Raw genomic sequence first — 22787 nt, 5'->3', positions numbered from 1 at the left:
AGCATGAACGGGGGAGGGGCAGAGAGAGAGGGAGACACAGAATCGGAAGCAGGCTCCAGGCTCCGAGCCATCAGCCCAGAGCCCGACGCGGGGCTCGAACTCACGGACCGCGAGATCGTGACCTGGCTGAAGTCAGACGCTTAACCGACTGCGCCACCCAGGCGCCCCTGTTGTTATTGTTTTTAAATACGGAGGTTCATAGTGTCTTTATCCATAGTAGCCAAAAACCGGAAACAACCAAATGTCATCAACAAGAGAAAGGGGTAAATAAAAATATATAATCAATACATATAAACGTATTTTTTAGCAATAAAAATAACTATAGACTCGACCGAGAAATGGATCGATCTCAAAATACATTAAAAATTTTTTTTTAATTTTTTTTTAATGTTTATTTTATTTTTGACAGAGAGAGACAGAGCATGAGTGGGGGAGGGGCAGAGAGAGAGGGAGACACAGAGCCCAACGCGGGGCTCGAACTCAGAGACCGCCAGATCATGACCTGAGTCGAAGGCGGACGCTCAACCGACTGAACCACGCAGGCGCCCCTAAAAAACTTTTGTTAATGTTTTATTTATTTTTGAGAGAGACAGAGAGAGTGAGAGCAGGGGAGAGGGAGAAGGAGACACAGAATCCTAAGCAGGCTCTAGGCTCTGAGCTGTCAGTACGGGGCCTGATGTGGGGCTCAAACTCCCAAAGAGATCGTGACCTGAGCCGAAGTCGGACGCTCGACCAGCTGAGCCACCCAGGCGCCCTGCTCTCAAAATACGTGGAACAAAGCAAGCCAGACACAAAATGGTACCCACTGTGTGATTTCCTGGTGGTGAAACACACAACGCACACTGATCCATGCAGTTAGGACCTGGAGCAGGGGTTTCCTGTCGTGGGTCGTAGGGGCGGACAGCAAGGGACAGAGACTCTGCGGTGCTGGGGACATTCATAAGTTATTGGGACAGAGCTACACGGGATTATACATCTGCAGAAACTCATCTACCTGTACACCTGAAGTGTGTGTGTTTCATTATGGTAAATCATGCCACCGTTTTTAAAAAGTTTGGGATGGGGCGCCTGGGTGGCGCAGTCGGTTAAGCGTCCGACTTCAGCCAGGTCACGATCTCGCGGTCCGTGAGTTCGAGCCCCGCGTCAGGCTCTGGGCTGATGGCTCGGAGCCTGGAGCCTGTTTCCGATTCTGTGTCTCCCTCTCTCTCTGCCCCTCCCCCGTTCATGCTCTGTCTCTCTCTGTCCCAAAAATAAATAAAAACGTTGAAAAAAAAATTTTTTTTAAAAAGTTTGGGGTAAAAAGGGGCGCCTGGGTGGCTCCGTTAAGCGTCTGACTCTTGGTCTTGGCTCAGGTCCTGATCTCATGGTTCGATCCATGAGATCAAACCCTGCATCGGGCTCTGAGCTGACAGTGTGGAGCCTGCTTCAGATTCTCTCTCTCTGCTCCTCTCCTGCTCGTGTACTCCCCCACCCCCCCCCCCTCTCTCTCTCTCTCTCTCTCTGTCTTTCAAAAATAAACATTTAAAAAAATTTTTTTGTAAGTTTGGGGTTAAGAAAAAAAAGATCTGAGAAATTATGATCCAAGCCCAGCTTTGATCTCATTAAAAACATTTCTTGGGTCACCTGGGTGGCTCAGTCAGTTAAAGCATCTGTCTTTGCCTCAGGTCATGATCTCGCTGTTTGTTGGTTTGGGCCCCACATCGGGCCCTGTGTTGGAGACCACATCGATAGAGCCTTCTAGAAATAAGCCACCCCTGGATGGAATGAATCGCCTCAAAAAGGAGTGAGCTTCCCTAACCTCGGGGCATGCAAGCAGAAGCTGGGTCACCCTCTATCCAGGGTCCCATTGCTGAAAGAGGTCGCACACCGTGGCCTTCCTGGCTTGACGTTGTGGTTTTTGTTCAACGGGGAACCTGTTGTAAGCTTTCCGCAAATTAAATAAACCCTCACCGCTCCTTTCCCTCTGCTCACTGGTCATAGATCGGAGCTCTCAGGGTGGGTCTGCTAGGCCGCGGCCCCGCCCCCACCACCCTTGCCTCCTGTTGAAGGTCCATTGCCCGAACAGGACTCCCAACTGGCCGGGGCTTGTCGCATGCCTGAGGGGAGGCCCGTGTGAGGGCCTCGCTCTGCTGGGCTAGGAATCCAAGAGTAAACAGATCGAGTTGCCAGTGTCAGCTGGGCCTTCCGTAACAGACGCCACAGCAGTGGAAAACGAGAATGTTCTCTGAGATGACTCAACCTCCCGGCCCCCAGGTGGGGGCAGCCCCCGGCCTCGGCTCTGCCCTGGTGACTGGCTGTGGGCCAAGCCCAAGGGGGTGGCCGTGGGTTTTTAGGGCTGAGGACTGGGGTGCCTGTCAGGGTGAAGGGCACACACGTGTGGCCATCTTGGCTCTCTGACAGGTTCCTGTCCTCGGTTTCCTCATCTGTGAAATGGGATCAACACTCTCTCTCCCCGAGGGGCAGGTGTGTGAAGTGAGTCCAAAGCAACGCAGGCAAAGTGCATGTTGGAAGCTTGGGACCACCGCGGCTGGGACCCTGGGAGTGACAAGGGGGCCCCTTCAAGGTCCACCTGCGTTGGGGAGAAGTTACCACAGGATACCAAAGAGGAGTGTCACTGTCAGAAGCTGGTAGATTCCAGGGTCCAGGGGAGGGCCTTGGCCAGCCGTAGGGGTCAAGGGCAAGGACGGGAGGGCGTGACGGAAGAGGCTGCGGAGTGGCTGGGGGAGGTCATTGCTGAGCTGAGCAGCACCCTCCAGCCGGTGGCAATAGCCAGAGGGTTGGCGTGACCGGCTGGGGGAGGGGAGGGGAGGGGAGGGAAGAAGGTGGCAGCCCGAGGAGGAGATGAGGATCAGGGAGGCTTTTTTTAGGATGTTGGAAACTTGAGCCTGTTGGTCGTTAAGACCAGGAAGCCAAGAATGAGATGGAGTCCCGAGAGGGAGGCGCCTGTGGGAGGGGAGAAAGGGAGAGAAGGTTGCCTTGGGACTGGTTTTCTCTGGCCAGAGACAAGGCATAAGATGGGTGAGAAAACCGAGCTGCTTTGAGAGGGGGCGCTCCCCAGCTGGCCTGAATCTTAGGAAATTGGGGGTGCAGCTTGGGGTGCGGAGGGGGAGGGAGGGCCGAGCTGATCCCGAGAGGGGGGATGGGTAGGAGCCAGGCCCTGGAGAGGGGGCATTTCCGGCTGGAGGCCATTGCTGAGAAGGACGGTGCTGGACAGGGGTCATCTAAGGATGGGGTCAGCCAAGGAGGCCGCCCAGGACACCCTGCCCCAGAGCCAGCCGCACACGGCACAGCATCGGAGCGGCCGCAGGAGCGCTGGGGTGACCCAGCAGCCGGGGGCACTCATGGAGTCGCTAGGCAGCAAGACAGCAACCCCAGGCAGTGCCCCTGCTTGGCTGTAAAGTCCTGCGATAGCAAGCCATCTAGGGACTCTTGTTTCTAATTAACAGTGTCAGGGACTTGGGGAGGGGGGTGGCCAGGACTACGATTGCTTCGGCGTCCGGTATTTTGGTTCTTGTTTTCGGCATCCTGGCACAAAGCCGTTTGAATCCTTGGAAGGGCAGGTGGGCAGGCTGTGTGTGTGTGTGTGTGTGTGTGTGTGTGTGTGTGTGTGTGTGTCCTCAGCGGCTGTGTGAGGGTGCCGACCTCTCACCCTGGCCCCGGCGATCAGGGGCGGGGTGGGGGGACCCCTCTTGATGGCTCGAGAGACGGGCTCAGGGGCCGTGGAAGTGCCTAACGCCACAGTGCCGATGCCGTCACTGGGACTCGAACCCAGGCCCCCTGACTCCAAAAGCAGTGCTCTTTGCCAAGCGTGAGCTCGTGGCCCACAGCACCATCGGAGGGTCACAGAGAGCCTGGACCGTGGGGACCGAGTTGGGGAGTGAAGCTCTCTCCGTGGAGCCAAGGTGAACCCCCAAATCACTGGCCAGCCACGGCTGAAGTGGGTGAACTGGACCGGGGAAGGGGGGTGCTGTAGTTCTGGGGCCAGTCCCGTCCATTCACCCTGGGGCTCTTGTGGATTCTGGCGCCTGGACCCGTCTCCGGCCACCTCTTGCGGGTGGCTCTCGAGCTGCATTCCCACACGGTCTGCCTTCAGGCCATGCCTGCGGCCCTTCACATTCGTGCCAGAGGACCTTGGTCCAAGCATGTCCCTGTGACCCTCCGTGCGTCCTTGCAAGCCCACCTTAATCACTTACCTGACTGACTCGCGTTAGAAGGTGCAAAGCCAGAGCAAAAGAAAGGTCTGGACAATAACCTGTGTTTGACCAGAGGCCCCCCCACCCCCTCCACCCCCAGGTAATCCGCACCCTTCACCCCCTGGCTTCTTTTTTTATGTAGTTAGGTTGCAACTACACGTGGTCTTAAAGGTGGTGTTTTGGTTTTTTTTTTTAATTTTTACACGATAGCTCCTAATTCCACCAAAATATACGACACTGTGCATGATGTTTGGGGGCTTCCTTTTCCTTCTGCTGTCATACGGCTGAGACGCATTCATATTCTTGCAAGTCACTGTGGACCGTTCATTTTGATGGCTGGGTAATCGTCTTCTGTCATTGTCCTTCTCCTCGCCCAGTGATGGGCGTCTGGGTTGTAGCCAGGTTTTTGTTCCTGAGAACAGGCCGTTAGGAATTTTCTGGCCGGTGCCTCCCGTGACGTGTGTGTTTCAGAGGGTGGGCACCTCCGAGGGGAAGAGCTGCGTCACAGAGATGATGCTGTGGGGCCACACCTGCCTCCCAGCTGTCCCGCCTTAGAGACCAGCATAGTGGACCCGAGGCAGTAACAGCCTTAACCTAACTGAGCGTCAGTTTTCCTGCCGGAGAAGTGGGAACAAGTAGTTATGCCACACGTGCATTCAGTTGGCGCCAATGATGCCCAGACGGTGGCACATCCTGCGCCAGGCGCGGGGGGACCTGGGTGAGAAAGGCTCGGCCCACCGCCCTGATGGGGACAGGGAACAGATGGATGGCTGAGCCAAGTCAGATCTGGAAGTGAATGATCTCTGACATTGTCATCACGGGGGAGGTGGTGGACCGGGGCTCTGACCTGCCAAGGGGTGTTGGGCTGGGCTTTTCGGCTGGGGCCCCTTTGTGCGACTGACCCTTCTCGGCGAGGGTTGCGGTGGGGGCCGCAAGGAAGGGGGAGATCTGGAATCCGGCAGAGATCACTTAACACCAGAGAAGCCGCGAGCCTGTACGCAGAAGGCATTGTCCGATCCGCGAGGCCTGCGTGCTCCCCGAGAATGCTGCTGGGGGAGGGGGGGTCCAGTTCTGCCCGGGGTCCCCGGGCCAGCTCCTTGACTCAAGGCATCGCGTGACCACACGTGCTTAAGCAGGATCTTTTTTTTTTTTTTTTAAATGTTTATGTATTTATTTATTTTGAGAGAGAGAGAAAAAGAGAATCCCAAGCAGGCTCCACGCTGTCAGCACAGAACAGGGCTTGAACTCACACTCACGAACCGTGAGATCATGACCTGAGTTGAAATCAAGAGTCAGCACTTAACTGAGCCACCAGGGCGCCCCATGCAGGATCTTGAGCACTGCTTTGTGTGCTTAGGGCCTCCTTAAATCCTACCCTACTCTGCAAGGGAGTTATTTCCTCTTTCAGAGATAAGAAAGCCGCTCCAACCTTGTCTTGGGTGGGTGGCTGTAAAGCCAAGGTCCACACTTAGGCCTTTTCCATCTCAGATCCCCCAAGGAAGAAAGAGAACCACCAGTCAGCTCAGATGTGCTCCGCGCTTGGGTATGTGTTCATGAAGCAAGAGGCTGGACTTCACCCAGACTGTGTTTCCACCCTGGCACAACCTGTTCCGTCCTGCCGGGCTGCCCCAGGCCACTGGGACATGCGTAAGGAAACAATAAGGAAGCCACTCTCGGAAGCTTGTGGCCTTGGCCCTCAGGGCAGGGCTTGGCCAGCCCTTTGCCCCAGGTTTCTCACCTTCCCCTGGTGTCCCTGGAGGAAAGAAGTGAGGGGTCAGTGGAGGCCGGAGTCAGAGGTGAGGACAGTCAGTCTGCTGACCTCCCTTCTGGTGCCTCTGGCCAGAGCGCTGGCTGTGGAAGACCACCGTTCCCTGCCACGGCCTTGTGTTTTTCACCGACCTTATGTCCTCAGCTTGTGGAATCTTGTTTCCGCATAGGGACCCACACCCACGGCCGCCAGCCTGGTCCGGCCCCCCCCAGCTCCTGTCAGCCTCCTTGAAGAGAGTAGCCTCCTAGCTGGTCTTAGGGCCCCCACCTACTCTTTACCCTTGGCCACAAGGTACTCCCCTCCCCTAGGACCCTTCTGTGGGTCTTATGGGGACCTTCCCTGTACCTGCTCAATTTTCTTTTTTATTGTGGTCAAATATACATAACAAAATGTACCATTTTAACCTTGCTTTTTTTTTTAATGTTTATTTATTTTTGAGAAAGCGAACACACATGAGCAGGAGAGGGGCAGAGAGCGGGATGGGGTGGGGACAGAGGATCTGAAGCAGGCTCTGTGCTGACAGCAGAGAGCCCGATGCGGGGCTCGAACTCGCGGACCGTGGAAGATCATGACCTGAGCAGAAGTCTGATGCTCACCCGACTGAGCCCCCCAGGCGCCCTTAACCGTTCTTGGGTGCACGAGTCAGTGGCGTTAGGTATATTCACCCTGCTGTGCAACCATCACCCCCATCCATCTCCAGAACTTTTCTATCCGCTCGAACTGAAACTCTGTTTCCATTAAATGACTGCTCCCCGTCTCCCCCTCCCCACAGCCCCTGGCAACCGCCCCCTGCTCGGTTTTAGGTTGCAAACCCCTGTTCTGCCAGCCCTCTGCCCCTTCTCCACGTTTTTGATTTGCTCTGTGGCACAAGCATCTCATGCACTATGTCATGTGTCTCACCCCTCCACAGTAAATCCTAATTGTCCAGTTATTTAAGGCGGGGCCCCAGCACCCGAAACAGTGCTTGACACATAAAGATGCTTCGTGATTTGTTTGTTGAATGACTGAATGATCTAGCCACCGGGGTTAGGCTGCTGCCGGGTCCGGGAGCTTTCTCCAGACCCCAGTGATTCCTTGTGCCCTCCCCGCCCCCCTTTTTGCAATCCTGCCCGTGTGTGTCACCCTGGAAGCTGCCAGCGCCGTCCCCCACACTGTGATTATCCTGGCCGCCCGTGACACAAGCACGCGGGTTTTGCCCGTGTTGACAGAAGAAGAAACCCCTTTTCATGATCGTCCTTCAAGTCCAGAACTAAAGCTTGAAACAGCAGCCTCCAGTTGCCAAAGACAGCAGAAATGAAACGGAAGCAACACAAGAGACCTATCGAAGACCCAGAAAACCATAAAAAAGGCTGGTTGAGAGAACAAAGCCGGACCCACGCCATCCGCCTGGCTTTCCTTTGGGAAGGACCGCGCTGGACAGACCCCGGAGCGCTTCTGTCGCTAGCGGTGTGCGGTTGCAGAAAAGCATCAGCTGGGGCCAGCGGGGTCTCGGGAGCAGGTCGGACCCCAGCCCCTACCCCTCCTCACTGGACATGCTGCAGAGAGAGAGATGTGGCTGAACTTCCCTCGCTCCGGACCGAACCGGCCGCCCTTTGCAGGAAACACTCCCGGCTTCCCAGACGGAATTTCAGAATGGGCTGGTGGGCATTCAGAGACCCCAGCGGAACGAAGGAACAAGAACGTGTGGAAACAGGTCCCTGGAACGTGCTAGATGCCTGTTCTGGGCCCCGTTTGCACGGCCCATCCCGTGGGCATGAAGAACGTGGGCTCATGTTAAAGCTCGGCCGGCCAGGCTGTCGTCACAAAGGCTTGCACTTACTCTGTGATGAGCCGGCAGGTGACCTCAGCGGGGTCTGGCCGACACAGGGCATCATGACCCTGCAGGAAGCAGGCTCCGGTCGCAGACGGGGTCTGGCTCCCGAAGCCAGCTCGGGCCGCCCCCTAGATTCAGGTCTTCGGCTCGGGATTCCGCACACGGAACCCTTGCTGATTCCTGACTGCGTGGAGGGGACGTCGTGGTGTCTGGGAAGGGAGGGCCGGGGAGCGCGACAGCCTGGCAGGGCCATCAGTCAGCCAGCAGGTGAGTGGAGAAGGTGACAGAGAGGCCCCTAGGGGCCCCGGCCTGATGGCGATGAGGCAGGCCACCTCCCCGGCTCCCCCCGCGCGGAGGGTCCACGTGCTCAGACACGGCGGACGCCCGTGAAGATACCCAGGCCTCCGCGTGGCCTGTCGGGATGCTGGGGTGACGTCAGGCCCGGCCTCTTCCCTCGGAAACCGTCATGCTGGCTGCCTGCTGGGGGCCGGGATGCTGGTGAGGCGGACGGAGACTTTTCAGCCAAAGCTCGTTGCTTTGAGGGTCAGGTGTGCGAGAGCTGGGACTGCATGGGACCCTGGAGGTGGCTGAATTCATCCTCCCCTTGGAGACCTCGTGCCCCCTGCAGCCCGCTGGTCTGTGTGGCCTCGCTGGCTTTTTTTTTTTTTTTTTTTCATGTTTCTTTATTTTGAGAGAGAGAGAGGTGGGGGCGGAGAGCACAAGCTGGAGAGGGAGAGAGAGAATCCCAAGCAGCGCAGAGCCCCACGCGTGGGGCTCTGCACTCACCAACTGTGAGGCCACGACCTGAGCCGAGATCAAGAGTCAGACGCGTAACGGACTGCACCCCCCGGGGCACGCCGCCTAACTGGCTTCAGAGCTTCTCTTTACTTGGAACAGCAGCTGGCCTCCGTGTGGCCTCCCCGCCAGCTACCTCTGCCTTCCAAGAAGAATAAATAGCCAACGAGTTAACTGCTAACTAGAGTTACAACGGGTCTTCACTCATTAGTGCTCCTTTGACAACAACCCTGTGAAGTAGATGCTATTCTTATCCCCATTGTACGCACGAGGAGACTGAGGCACAGAGAGGTTAAACTTAAGGTCACACAGCCATAAACAGCAGCATTGCCTTCAACCCATGGTGCGCGACAGCCAGGTGGTGGCTGGAATCTTCCTCCAGGCCAAAAGGCATGGTCTGGGCTCTAGAACCCCTATTCTGTTCAACAGAGCCCAGCGAGGCACGGGCTCCCCCGAGATGGGGGACTTGCACAATTCTTGGGGTATGTCCCGAACCACAAGCTGCTGTCCCCCCGTCTGTCTCCTTCGTTGCTTGGGGCTGTAGAATTTTACGTCCTGTCTACCTGACGGCTCCGGCAGAACCTGCCCGGTGACAGTCATACACAGTTGCGAGGGTTGTGCACTGCTCAACTCCGAGAGCGCTCTTTCACAGAGACTATGAGGTGAACGAGCCCCACCCCCAGAGTTGTGATACACCACCTGCCCAGCTGTCTGGGCAGCAGATCGGTCCTGGGTTCTTCTCACAGCTGGATGGGATTTTGCCCGCCCCTTAAAAGGTGTTCTCCAGACGCACTCCATGGTTCTAGAATCATCTTGCCGTGCCTTCTGGGCCAGGCCCCTTGAGGTCACCCTGCTGTGGAGCTGGCGGGGTTCCACGTGGCCCGAGGTGGAGCCAGATGGGAGCCAGGCCACCTTGAGCCTGCCCCTCACTGTACAGAGGAAGGAAGCAGCCCAGGGCTCAGCACCCCCGGGTGCCAAGTTGGGACCAGAACCCAGGTCTCCTCTCCAAGACCACGGTCTTCGCTCTCTCCCCGGGCTGCTTTGTTTCCCCGTGTTGTTTCATCCCGTTCCTGAGTACTGTGAGGGCACGTAGAGGGCACCCCGCTCTCTTCCTCCTCGGGTTTCCCAACAGCAGTTAGCAGAGGCTGGGTAGTTGCTGGGTTTGGGTCCTCTCTCCAGACCTTCAGGGACAAAGTGCTGAGAGGCCACAAACGCCGGGGGCTCAAGCATCTGAAGGATGCTTAGCCATGACTCGTTAGAAGGCTGGGACTGGAGACTTCAGTGCCTCCCAAAGGAAGGGTAAGTCAAGGCAGCACCCCACAAAATACAGGCAGTTTGTCTGATCAGGGCTTCTGTGGCTTGGGGGTGGGTCGGTGGCCATAGTTCACTTTTTGTGAACAATGAGTGTTGATTCTATTCCTACCCTGTGTCAGGCGTATGCACGGAGAATCCGGAGTCCTTGCCAGCGAGAGCTGGGGGAAACGAGTGTTATTTGTGATAGGTTGTGGAAAGCACCCACGACCATCCTGCACAGTTGCACAGATTGTGCCCTGCTCGACTCTCAGGGCATACCTCACATAAACCGAGATGAACGAGTTGTGACGCGCAGCCGTCTACAGTGGCTGTCGTGTCCTCTCGTGGACACAGTGTCAGGCTTCAGGTTGTCAAGGGAGGACAGGCTCTTTAGACTGGTGGCAGGCGAGGGAGGGGGGTCGGTGCCAATGTGAGAAGGCTCTCCCCCAAAGAAGATGCCGACACCGGGTCGTGGAGGATAAGCAGCAAGGCTCCGGCCAAAGAAGAGGGAAGGCTGTGCCGGGCAGAAGAAAGAACATTTGTCAACCTTTGGAGGCTGGGGAGGGAGGCCGAGAGTGAGGGAGCGGGATGAGGCGGGAGGTCACGTGGAGGGGAGTGGTAGACAGAGGAGCTTGAGAGGCAAGACAGGTGGGGCTGAGCGCCACAGGGCAGGGGAACGGGGAGCAGGAAGAACCAGGGGCCTGTCGGTCCCTCCGGCTGATCCGCGCTCCCGGAGGCCTGCCCACCCCAAGGAGCGCATTTCGAGATAGGCGTCCGGTAGCTGGACCTCAGAGGCCCTCGACCCCGGGAGACGGGTCACATCAACAACATATTTATACCCCGTTTACACAGAGGCTGAAGCGACCGTCTGCTGGTGTTTATGCCTTTCCGGGACGGCTTCCATGGTCTATTTCTGGAGCATCCCTCACGGCCAAGAGGGCACGGGGAGCGAGTGCCATATCTCCTTGCCTTCGCAGACAGCTGGGCGGCCGCTGTGCGTGGCGGTCTGGTGACCGGGGGGGCTGCCGGGGCTCCGTCTGAGTGCACGGGGGTCCCCAGGAGGGAGCCAGGCCGGGCCGGGGATTGCCACTTCCGGAGGTGGTCGTCTGCCGTTGTCCCCGAGCAATTGCAGATTTTCTTTGTCCAAGCAACGTTGCCAGTGGGATGGGGGACAGAGATGTGACATGGAAACCGAAGAGCCGGATGGAGCTTGAGGAGTGTGTGCGGCCGGTTGAGCAGAGCGTCAGCGGGGAGGAGAGTGACACCTTGCTCACGACTCTGGCACGAGAAACTTCTTTAGAGTCAGATGCGTCTGGGGCACCTGGGTGGCTCCGTCGGTTAAGCTTCCGACTTCGGCTCGGGTCACGATCTCGCGATCCGTGAGTTCGAGCCCCGCATCCGGCTCTGTGCTGACAGCTCGGAGCCTAGAGCCTGCTTCGGATTCTGTGTCTCCCTCTCTCTCTGCCCCTCCCCCTTTCATGCTATGTCTCTCTCTGTCTCAAAAATAAATAAACATTAAAAAAAATAATAATAAAAAAAAAGTCCGATTCATTGAGGTATGCCGCATTTGCATACGGTAGAACCCACCCCTTTTAGGGTATAATCCTTTGCGTTTTGACAAATGCGTGTGGTCTTGTAACCACCGCCTCAGTCAAGGTACCAAGCACTCCTGTCAACCAAAAATTTCCTTGATGCTGTTCTACTTCTGTCTTTAATTTGTTTTTAACGTGTATTTAGTTTTGACAGGGAGAGGGAGAGCACAAGCAGGGGAGGGGCAGGGAGAGAGGGAGAGAGAGGATCCAAAGCGGGCGCCTCGCTGACAGCAGTGAGCCCGACGCGGGGCTCGAACTCACAAATCTCGAGTTCGTGACCCGAGCCAAAGTCGGACGCTCAACCGACTGAGCCACCCAGGCACCCCTCTTTCCCGTTTTAACCCCTGTGGGAGGGATAGTGGGCCCTTGCTGGGGTTACTCACCAGGCCTCTCGCTGCCGGGGCTCCCCGCAACGGATGGGTTTCGCACGCTGGGCACCGAGCCCGGGCCAGGCCTCCTCGCGCTTGAGAGCCACGGCGACGCCGAATAACCACGGGCCGTTTCCGGCTGCTGCTGCTTGTGCCGTTCTGGGGGCCCTTGCAGCTGGATGAGGGACAGGGAGGCAGGCACCAAGGGGCAGTGAGTGCCACACCCTGGCCTGGAGGAATCGAGGGTCTCGTATGGGGACAGAAATGAGCAATGCACACCCGAGGCTGATCCGTATTACCGAAGGTGACGGGTGACAGTTGGGGGATCCGGGCCCCCCAAAGGGCACAGACGGCCGCATCTCTTTCTCATGCAAGGAAGAAAAGTACCCTAAAGGCTGGGCTGTCGGTTGGGTGATGTGACTTGGGTGTGGGACGACCGTGGGAACTCCCGAGTTGGTGGGGGGTTGGGGGTGGGGGGTTGGGGGTGGGGGGTTGGGGGGGGACAGCGGTGGAGGCTTAGATGTCAGAACGTGGGGGGCCCTGCAGAAGGCAGTTCACCCACCTGCTCCCTGCCAGAGCCCCCCCTCGGCTTCTTCCCCTGGGAAAAAGTGGGATCTAAGCCCCTTCAGCTGTAGTAGGGCAACCTAGAGGCTGGCTCAGGGGTCCCCAAAGATTGGGGGGTGAGAGGGGACCACCAGCCTCTCCAGGCCCCCCTGAGGCCTCGGGAGTCGGAAATGGAGGGCCGTGGCGGGGGCGACTAACACCGTGTCCTCTGTCTGTCCGTCCGTCCGCCATCCAGGTGCAAGTTCTTCAGTCTGACCGAGACGCCCGAGGATTACACCATCATTGTTGACGAGGAGGGCTTCTTAGGTGAGTGCTTCCACCACTGGCGCTCGGCCGGACAGTGGCCTGCACTCAGTGCTGGCTGCCCGCCGCCTTATCTCTGCCCCTCCACCTCCTTACTTTTTGCCCGCCGCCTTATTTCTGCCCGCACCCGCCGCCTTATTTCTGCCTCCCCTCCGCCTTCCTAGCGGTGGGTTAGAAAGTCAGCGGGGGGTCTGTTTTCTTCTCTCCCTGTGCCCTGGCTGATCCCCCCTCCGTTTCCGCTTGTGAGACTCCCCCGGGAAAGGCGACGGCAGAGCCAAAAGGGTCAATAAGACGGTGCTTACCCAGCTGGGAACTGAAGCTACCAAGAAGGCACCCAGGGCTTGTTTTCTTGAGCACCTGCTGTTGGGCGAGGGGCTTTAAAATGTCCTCAGTCCTCGTTCCCTTTGGAGGAAGCCCTGATTATCTTCCTTTTGTGATTTTCCTTTCCGTTGTCCCGTTTTTCAGATTGAGATATCATTCACGTATCACAAAGTCCACCATTTTACTTTAGTTTTTAATTTTTTTAATGGTTATTGATTTTTGAGAGACAGACCGAGTGGAGATGGATGGGCGGAGAGGGAGACACAGAATCCGGAGCAGGCCCCAGGCTCTGAGCTGTCAGCACGGAGCCTGACGTGGGGCTTGAACTCACAAACTGTGAGATCATGATCTGAGCCGAAGTCGGTCGCTTAACCGACCCATGCTCCCCATAAAGTCCACCATTTGAAAGTGTCCAGTTCTGTGGTTTTTGAAATGCACAGGGTTGTGCAGAACATTCCAGAACATTTTCATCACCCCAAAAAGAAACCTCGTACCTGTTAGTATCACTCCCCCTTCTCCCCTTCCCCCGTGTCCTTTTGGTTTCATCAGTAAGGTTTTTACTATGTTTGTCCTGCTCTTAAGCTCGAAGCTCCTGGAGCAGAGGGGACGTCACGGGCCCAGGCTCACCAGCCACCAGCTGGGCTCCCCCCAGAGCAGGTGTTCCTTCCAAGCCCCTCAGTTCCGTTCCTCAAAGCATGCAGAGAATGCAGCAAATTCAGAGTTTTTATAAAAACCCTATTCCGCCCCAAAGACAACTCCTGGTCACTTTTTTTTTTTTTTTTTTAACATTTATTTATTTTTGAGACAGGGAGAGACAGAGCATGAACAGGGGAGGGGCAGAGAGAGAGGGAGACAGAGAATCCGAAACAGGCTCCAGGCTCTGAGCTGTCAGCACAGAGCGCCACACGGGGCTCGAACCCACAGACCGCGAGATCATGACCTGAGCCAAAGTAAGGTAACATTTCCTGTGATACCCCAGCCTCTCACCATGCACGTCGTGGTGGACGGGGCCTGCCTCCTCACCGGGTCCCCAGCGGTTAGAATCCAAGTTGTTTCCTTGTTCTCTAGTGATAAATTTGTGAACTCCTGAAATGTGTAACATACATTCTTATCCGGGCTGGCTCCTTAAATGGGGTCTGAGACGTGGTGTTTGTGGGGTCAGAAGTCAACCATCTGTGTGGTTCTCAATGCAAGCTGAAGGGCGGCCGAATGAGACCGTCCTCACTGGTGAGCACGCGAAACCCTGGGGGAACGGATACGGCCCCCACCCCCTCTGTCATCCTTACACACCCCTGCCCTGGGCACCTAGCCAAGGTTGGGGGGCTGCACCCAGCCCCCCCCCATATCTAAAGGCGCACGGTTTCCCTCCCTCCGAGGGGACAGCTGCCCGGCCACAGCAGGGACAGGACAGGCCCTACGGGAGGCCCTGCCCCATTATCAAAGTTATCTAGCTAGTCATTCATTCATTCATTCATTCATTCATCCGTTGACTCACTCATTCACTCAGCAGATATTTTCTGAGCCTGCGGGCCGCGAACGAGAACTTTTGCCTTAACCACAAAGCGTGGTCCCGTGAAGAGCGTGTGCCTGGGCAACCCGAAGCCATCTGCATTTTTGCGTGGGGACGCGTGCCCTTGTGCGGGAGCACCGAGGAGCGCCCCGGACTATCTCTTCTCTAGGATCAGATGCTCTGTCTGGTCCATCTCCCCGGACGAGACTGACTCTCTCCATCGTGAGGCAGCAAAGGAGGCATCGCGGGGAGCGGGGAGCCGGGTTTTGCAGGCCCTGGGAGCCCGCGTGTGCAGGAACTGTCAGTAACCGGGGCGGGAGGTGTCCCGCAGCTAAAGGGGGCCGCCTGCTCGGAGCCCCCCCCCGGCCCCCTCCTCTGGATTGCAGGAGGCAGCATTTACTGAGCACCTGCTGTGTGCCGCATCTCGCTGGGCCCTGGGGGGGCAGCCGGGGGTTGGGAAACACCACCTCTGACCCCATGAGCCTCAGGGCCTGCCAGCTAATGACACCGTTCTCGTGGTCGGTGCCGATGTCGCAGAACATACCCTGCTATGCAGGAGACCCCCTGGGAGGGGCCCTCGAAATAGGAAGCAAGATAAGCCGAGAGCGGATACACGCGCTCCCTGAATCAACATATATTGCCTTATTTCACTGCCCCGCTGGGGCTGCTATCTGTTGACACTGTGCTAATAAGCCCTGGGAAGGACTCTTTTTTTTTTTTTTTTTTTTTTTTTCACGCAAGGGTTGGAACGGGATGTAGCATCTTAAAAAATTTTTTCAAGTTTATTTATTTTGAGAGAGAGACAGAGAGAGCAGGGGAGGGGCAGAGAGAGAGGGAGAGACAGAACATCCCAAGCTCTGTCAGCGCAAAGCCTGATGCGGGGCTCGAACCCACAAACTGCGAGATCATGACCTAAGCTGAAGTCAGGAGTCGGATGCTAAACCGACTGAGCCACCCAGGCGCCCCGGGAAAGACTTTTCTTACCTTTGTTTTATAGATGGGGAAAGTGAAACACAGAAATGTGTGTAACCTGCCCAAGATCTCACCGTTGGTGTCACCTCTGGATGCTTCCAACGGCCAGGCCCTGGGCAGGGGAGGTCAGAAGCGCAGGAATCCAGCCTTTGCCCCTCAGGTCTTGGGAGGACAGAAACACAGGAACCAGAATTAGAGCATCAGTGGAGAGTGGCGCTCAGCTTAGTGAGCAGAAGTGCAGTCCAAGAGGACTTCCTTGAGGAGGCAGGGCCTGAGGCAGACCCAAGGAAATGAGTAAAGAGCTACCCTGTGGAACCTATGCAGTTGGGGTTGGGGACACTTCCAGAGTGGAGGGTTGCTTGGCACTCTCAGGGAACTGAGGTCACTGGGCACATGAACAGGGGAAGGAGGCAGGACGAGTGAGACCAGGAGAGGCAGGGGCAAGGGGGAGCCAGTGAAGGGTGTTGCCTGAACTCGAAGGGCTTGCCCGCAGAGAACCGAGTGGGGAGGCTGGCACAGTGAGGACAGAGCAGGAATCGAGAAAGATTCCAGATCAGAATTTACCTGGGACTTTCCTGAGCTCCACTGCCGACCGGCACAGAGCCTCACGCTTTGGGTCTGGAAGAAGTAGTGAGTCTTCTTCAGCATGTCCCTTTCTTGGGGGGGGGGGGGGCTCCGAAGAGGAGACTTTGGGGGAGCTCGTGTAGTCAGGGAAGGCTTCCTGGAGGAGGCAATTTTTTGCTGCCCTTGATGGGCTGAGGAGGGAGAGAGCATGTCCGGTAGGCGTCTACGAGTAAGTACAGGAGAAGAAGCAGAGACCAGGTCCAGTTCTAAAACAGAGGTGAGCAAGGTAAATTTGCACCTTATTCCGCAGACAGTAGGGAGCCATTGAAGATTGTTGAGCTGGAAGAGAGTCATCACTGGCGCTGGATTCAGGTAGAGGCAGCTGGGTGAGTGTACAGGAGGGGAGTGTGAGGTGGGGGCCTCCCTGGGAAGTGTATAAGCAGGCTTTGTCCAAATTGAGGTCTTGAGACCCTAACTGGCCCAGGGAGGGGATCACCCACCACCCTGAAGCCCTGAGGTTCCCCGGAGCCAGTAACAATCGCCTGGCTTCTCCCCCAAACCTTTTCCAGTGGCAGGGAAGTAACCATAGCAAAGGGCTCATCTGCTCAGTCTTCAAGTCAGGGGAAGGTGGGACCTGGGACAGGTTTGAATTATTCACCCAGCAGGGGCTGGGAGGAGGGACCCAGCCTCCGGCCACCCTTAACTCTGTGACTTCCAGGTAGGGGGTCTTGTTTCCAGGCTGCAATTCCTGGCCAGCAAACCAGGCTTCTTGGTCATCCATTATTGCCCAAGAAAAATCTAGAAACATCGTGTGCCTCTAATGAAGTGTGTGCTGTCTCCTGCACTCATGTTCTAGAGCTCTGGGGTGGGGTGGGGGGGGTGGAATACACAAAGCCAGACTCCTGTTCACCTGCACAGCCTTCCTGTTGTGAGCTCAGCGGAGATGCCTCACCTCATGGGCTCGTTCGAGTGGTTAAGAGCAAAGACCCGTTTTTACAAGTGAGAAAACATCACTGTGAGTGATGGAGGGGGTGCGGATTTGAAGCAGGAAATGCCTTTGCGACGGTCCGGGCAGAAATAAGGAAAGTGCTTGGAGAAAGTGGTATGGGGGTTCCAACAACCAAGGTCAGGAGCAGCTGCTGAGAAGTGGGGGGGGGGGGGTGGCAGGCAGTGGGGGAAGGCTCTTAGAGGCAGGATCTGGGGGAGGGGAGGGGTGGAAGGAGCCACACGGTTCCACCCTCTTGCCCAAGCTCTGGGAGGCTTCTCTTCAGAAAGGGAGTTTGGTCTGTGGCCACCTCCGTGGGACACCTGGCTGTGCCAGCTGTGCAAACACTGCTTGTCCCCCAGAGGCCTCCCGTGGCCTCTGTTAACATCAGCCAGGGAGCCTTGGTGACTGTTCACTGGCGTGGAACTTTCACGGTTAGGAACCGGCCGCCCTTTGCAGTTCACTTGCACGCAAGATGAAGAATCTTGGAGGGGGTGGGGACAGGACGTCAACCAGACAGCTCTTCGTTTAATGTGGAAATTAAGAGTTTCTTGGCTTAACTGGATGCTGTCCGTCTGGGTGGCAAACAGAAGCAGGAAGCGTGTGTGGGTTTCGATCTTTTCCATGTTTAATGAGCACTTACTATGTGCGGTGCAAGGTGTTCTTGGGGACCCAAGATGACAGTCCCTGCCCTGACTTCTGGGTAGTGGGCGGAATCTTAGGCTTGCAGTTTCAGAGGGGCCCGGGGGTAATTGGGCTCCCCATCACGGGCCCCCACAAAGTCCCCGTATCTGAACGTGTGATCCGTCGCACAGTGGGGAGGGGCAAGCTCAGGGGCTGCGATCGGTCCAAAGGTGGAGCAGGAAAGTCGTTGAAAAGCGACTCCTGGCCTCACCCTGGGCTGAGACGGGAAGACCCAGGTTCGGGTCCAGCTCTGCCACTTTCACTGCTTATGATTCTGGACGAGCTGCTTCATCCCAAACCCAGGATCACCCTTCCCTTCCAGAAGGCGCGCACATGGCCATACTATGCACCCGTGCTCCATAGGCATCAGGGAGTCGCCGTGTCTACCTTGCACGTCCACAGGGGCAAAGAGGGCTGTGGCCACCAGAGCTCTGAGCCCCTAGCTTGTCATTTACCATTTCAGTAAGCGGAGGACAAAGTGGTGCCCCCAGCGGAGGTCGCCTCTCCAGGAAGTCCAAGCTCCCAGCTCAGTCTGTCCGGTTCTTATTGTTCCCCTAAAGCTGATCCTCCCAGGGAGCCCTGGGGGGACAGTGCCCATCTGCATGTGTAGTGGCCTCCTACTCACTCCCCCTCCGCCCCTGCCTCGCGTGAAGTCACACCCCGGAGCTGAGATTGCATTTGCCAGGATGGGGAGAGAGGCAGGGAGAGCAATGAGGGACGGGGAGGGGTGGGCCTTTGAGTGCCTGTCCCCTGCAGGGTCCTGGCCATTCCCGTGACACCCCAGTTCCCACCCACCCTCCGACCTCCCTCCAGGGCCGCCTTGTGGCAGATCTCTTCCTGCGAGAGCTCCACGGTCTACACCCCCGTGCTGGCCCGCAGTGGCTATGCTTCCTGTCTTTTTATTCTACCCAGTATAGTCTCCTGCTCATTCCCCAATACCAAGTAGCCTTCCAAGGCATGCCTCCCTTCTCTTTACGTTTTGGCAGTTTTCAGACCCGCACCGCGGCTGAGAGCCCACTACGCTAACCGCCCCCGTACCCTCCCCCTGGAAGGGGGGCTCCCCACCTGTTAACCTTTGAAGACCATTGCCCTCTCCCTCCTTCCAGTAAATACACGCGCACGCATTTATCGTTTGCTGAACCATCCGAAGGACAGCTCACCCCTAACCACCTGAGCACCTGTCAGCTGATACTAAGAGCCCCATCCTGTTCATCGCGCCCGCGGAATGAGACACTCCTTCTGTCTCTAACATCAGTTCTCATTTAGACAGCTACCCAAAGATACGTTGTGTAGCTGGAAAATGTGCTTTTTAACCGGACGTGCAGCGTTCTGTGGCCGATGAGCCGTGGTCCGTCCGCCTGGGTCTTCATTTGAAATCCCTTTGGGTTGAAGCCTCACCCGTGAGTCTGTTGTTGCCCCGCGTGTCAACTGCTCCCTTCCAGGGAAGCCGCACAGTGAGAGCACTCTCGTTATGTTTTGCCCAACTGCCGTCCAGAAACCATCGAAACTACCACCAGCAACGTACTAACAAAGTTTCTGGCATGTGGTGAGGGCTCGGATGCCAGACGCTTAGCTAAGCGCTTGATGGGGATTATCTCATTTAATCCTCGAAGCATCTTCTGGACCTGATCCTGATTTCATCATTCTGTGTTTGAAAACTTAAGAAACCGAGGGGGCGTTGACTTTGTGCCCAGAGTCGTATCGGCAGGATTAAACCCGCCCGTCTGACCCCAGGACTCTTGACCCTGCTGCAGGCAGGATAGGAGAAGCCTGAGGTACACAGGCTGTGTGGGGAGGTAGCAGCTGTGTAGCACGGGGGACCGCGGGTCCCACAGCCGGAACAGGGGAGTCCTGGGGACGTGGGGGTATGGTGAACAGCGCAGGGGGCGCTCTACCCAGCAACAGAGCCGCCCCACTTTGCGGCTGGGGGTGACAAGACCAGTTAACCTCCTCCACCACAGAGCATGTTCAGCTCTGAGTGGCTATTTTTAGGGTCTGGTACTATGTGCAGTGACAGAAATAATCCATTTCGGTCTTGGAATGGGTCCACTTTTCCTCTAGGGAAGGGCAAGCTTCCTGCCTCCTGGTCAGCCTCCTGGAAGCTCATCCCCATGGCCCCAGAATGCCAGCTCGGGCACCCTGAAGCTTGGCCCCGGGGTGAGGCTGGGGCCCGGACAGGCCTGCCTTCCCTCTCCCCTAGAATGCCAGGGCAGTGCTCTGAGGTCCCAGGGGCGGGAAGCCGCAAACAACTGTGGTTTCCAGATGCTTCTGTTCCCCTGGCAAAGCTCGCCCTTTTGGAAGTATGGTGACCACCGGTCTGAAACTGACCACCGTCAGTGGGTTCTGTCCGGGGCCAAGAGCCAGGAGCGGGGGCCCTGAGGCTGGGAGCAGGGCAGGCAGACCCAGACTGGCCAACGGTTGGATTGGCCTGAAATCCTGTGTTCCCACCCCCACCCCCACGCCCCCGTTTGCAGCCTCAGGCCTGGGCTTCTCTCCCCGGGACTCCTCCAAACCTGCCGAGAAAGACTCCCCAGAGCAGAGCCTTGGCCGCACCAGCACCCCTTAGCCATGCACACGCCCAGCAGTTCACCGACGACGCGCCTTCCCCGCTGTATCTGCAGCAGCTCCCTGGCAACCTCCCCTGGGCAGGGTGGAGCCGGGGTTTGGGGTTTGTCACTGTCTGAGAGCCCGAAGCCTGTGTCCTCTGCCCTCCTCCCACCTGCTCTCGGGAGACCCCCCCCTACCTTGCCCCGCTGGAATGCGGAACTCAGGTCCGCCGGGCAGAGGAGCTCCCACCTGGACGGTGAAGGCCTTGCGGGGTCCACTGAGACCACATGAAGGCAACGCCTGGGTGTGGGACTCACGGTGTCCCAATTGGAGCCCCTGCTGGCCCAGTGCCTCCACTTTACAGTCCTGGAGCTAAGCCTTGCGGGGGGGGGGGGGGCTTCCCTGATACTCCAGGGTGGGCTGGTGGCCAAGGTGGGTCTGGAAGGCATTCCACGGTGCCAGAAGGAGATTGCCCTGCCATTTACTACCCAGTGATCTTGGGGACTGTCAGCTTCCCTCTCTGGGCCTCAGTTTCCGACCCTGTGAAATGGGAGCAGGGCTGACTTTTCAGCCTATTGTGCGTCCATAAGTAGATGAACAGCGTTCAGACAGCATCCCTGATTCGCCAATGTCTGGGCCCCTCTTCGGAGCCCCCTCCCTTATTGGGGACCTGGTCCTTCTTCCTGGTCAGTGCCCAGAGCAGAGCATGAGGTCTGTTTCTTAGTCGGACCTGGGTTTGAATCCTGGCTCTTACGCGTCCGGTGCGTCCACAAGCAGATGGGCATCAGTCCCCACTGGTGGATTGTAAATTCAGAGAAGTTGGCCGGCTCTGGGAATGGTCTCTGTGGGAGTGGCATCGGCTGCCCCGGGGCCTTTGCCCGATCCTGGGAAGGTGGATACAAGCAAGGGATGATGTCGGGGGCCACCCCCCCACCTCGGGTCTGGCAGGGTGACGGAGCACTGACCAAGCTGGGCGGAAGTTGGGGGATGGGGGGCGGGGAACAGGGGAGGTCGGGGGGTGGGAACCGTGCGGCCCGGACAGAGTAGAGCTGCCACCGTCCCTCATCCACTCATCTCACACCTCCGCGGGCCGGGCGCTGAGCCTGGCGGAGAATGAAGCCGACCGGGGCCAGCGCCCCGGTGAGGGTGACGCCCCGGGGACTCATACCCCCTGCCCGGGACGGTAACCACTCACCGTGTGCAGCCATCAGAATTGAAATGCACCAAAATTAAATAAAACTCACAGTCTGTTTTCTTCGCTTGCACCAGCCGTATCTCTTCTGGTGGGAATGGCGACCGTCTGGGGGCAGCGCAGGTGTAGCCCCCCTCCGTCCTTGCACAGAGCTCCCCCGGACAGCGCTCACTGAGGAGAGGACTTTGGCTTTTCTTCGAAGGATGTGGGAAGCCGCTGGGTGCTTTCGAGTTGTGAGCAGCTTGGAATGGGCAGGCAGAGGGTGGATATGCCAAAGCTGACACGGCCTCGTGTTAGCATGCGGCAACATGAGTGAGCCTTCCGGAATTTTCCGAAGAAGGCTTTAGGGGTTCTGCCCTAATGAAAAGGGACACTTAAGATTTTCGTCGCCAAATATATTACAATGATGCCTGAGATGGCTGGCCACCGTCGGGGCCCCGCGACTCACGGGGTGGACTGTCGGGACACCCCAGCCCCGGGGGGCTCTCAGTGCTGCCCCTTAGAATTTCAGAACTGAGCTCCTGGTTCTGGGGAGCATGTTTCCTCTGGAGGTCTGTCCTGGGGCTCTCTCTCTTCTGACCCCCCACGTAACAGACTAAAAGTGTCTCCCGACTCGTGATTTCAGCTCAGGTCATGATCTCACAGCTCGTGAGTTCGAGCCCCGCGTCGGGCTCTCTGCTGTCAGCCCAGAGCTTGCTTCGGATCCTCTGTCTCCCTCTCTCTCTCCACCCCTGCCCCTCCCCCAAGATAAAACCATTTAAAAAGCCTTTCCCCCTGCTCTTCCTCCCAGACTTTCCCCTTTTGTGGGAAGCCGCCTCCCTCCCCAGCCAGCCTGGCCGCCATGGTCCTTTCTCAGCAGCAGGACCAATGGGCTCACTAGCCTGTGGTTACCATGGCAACCGGAGCTGGGCAGGTGGGAGTCCAGGTGGGGCCTCACTCGGTTTCCCCTCCTTGGAAGCCATCTTGCCTGAGGCCAGCCCAGCCTTCCTAGGGCAGCACGGTCCTCCTCACTGTCGTCCAGACAGCCTCCCTGATTCCCCAGTGGCTGAGCCCCTCTTCCAGTCTCCCCCCCTGACTGAGGACCTGGCCCTTCTTCCGGGTCAGTGCCCAGAACAGAGCGTGAGGTTTGTTTCCTAGTCGGACCTGGGTTTGAATCCTGGCTGTCACTCGCTAAGGGATCTCGGGCGGTCGCCAGCCCCCTCGGCGCTCTGGTGCGCCACGCCTACAGTGGGAATGACAGTCCTGGTACAGGGTGTGTCTGAGCAGACACCTGTGATGCGCAGAGAGCCCCGTGTGCAGCCCGCATTGCACTCTGTAGCTGTG

At 57.4% G+C, this 22787-nt stretch overlaps 1 protein-coding gene across 2 annotated transcripts in view; it reads left to right on the top strand.

Annotated features, from left to right (window-relative positions):
* Positions 1 to 22787, top strand: part of CASTOR2 (cytosolic arginine sensor for mTORC1 subunit 2) — a 58301-nt gene that overhangs the window by 22938 nt on the left and 12576 nt on the right. For both annotated transcript variants that reach the window (XM_047089430.1, XM_047089432.1), the window contains exon 2: positions 12622 to 12692. In XM_047089430.1, coding sequence (XP_046945386.1) covers positions 12622 to 12692 — 71 coding nt within the window. The remainder of the gene's footprint in view (positions 1 to 12621; positions 12693 to 22787) is intronic.

The sequence above is a fragment of the Lynx rufus genome, unplaced genomic scaffold, assembly GCF_022079265.1.
Source record: "Lynx rufus isolate CCGP_SWC_20201006 ecotype Redwood Valley unplaced genomic scaffold, mLynRuf1.p SCAF_27, whole genome shotgun sequence".
Taxonomy (NCBI): Eukaryota; Metazoa; Chordata; class Mammalia; order Carnivora; family Felidae; genus Lynx; species Lynx rufus.
The sequence above is the reverse complement of the archived record's forward strand: the minus strand, read 5'-3'. Positions and strand labels throughout refer to the sequence as shown.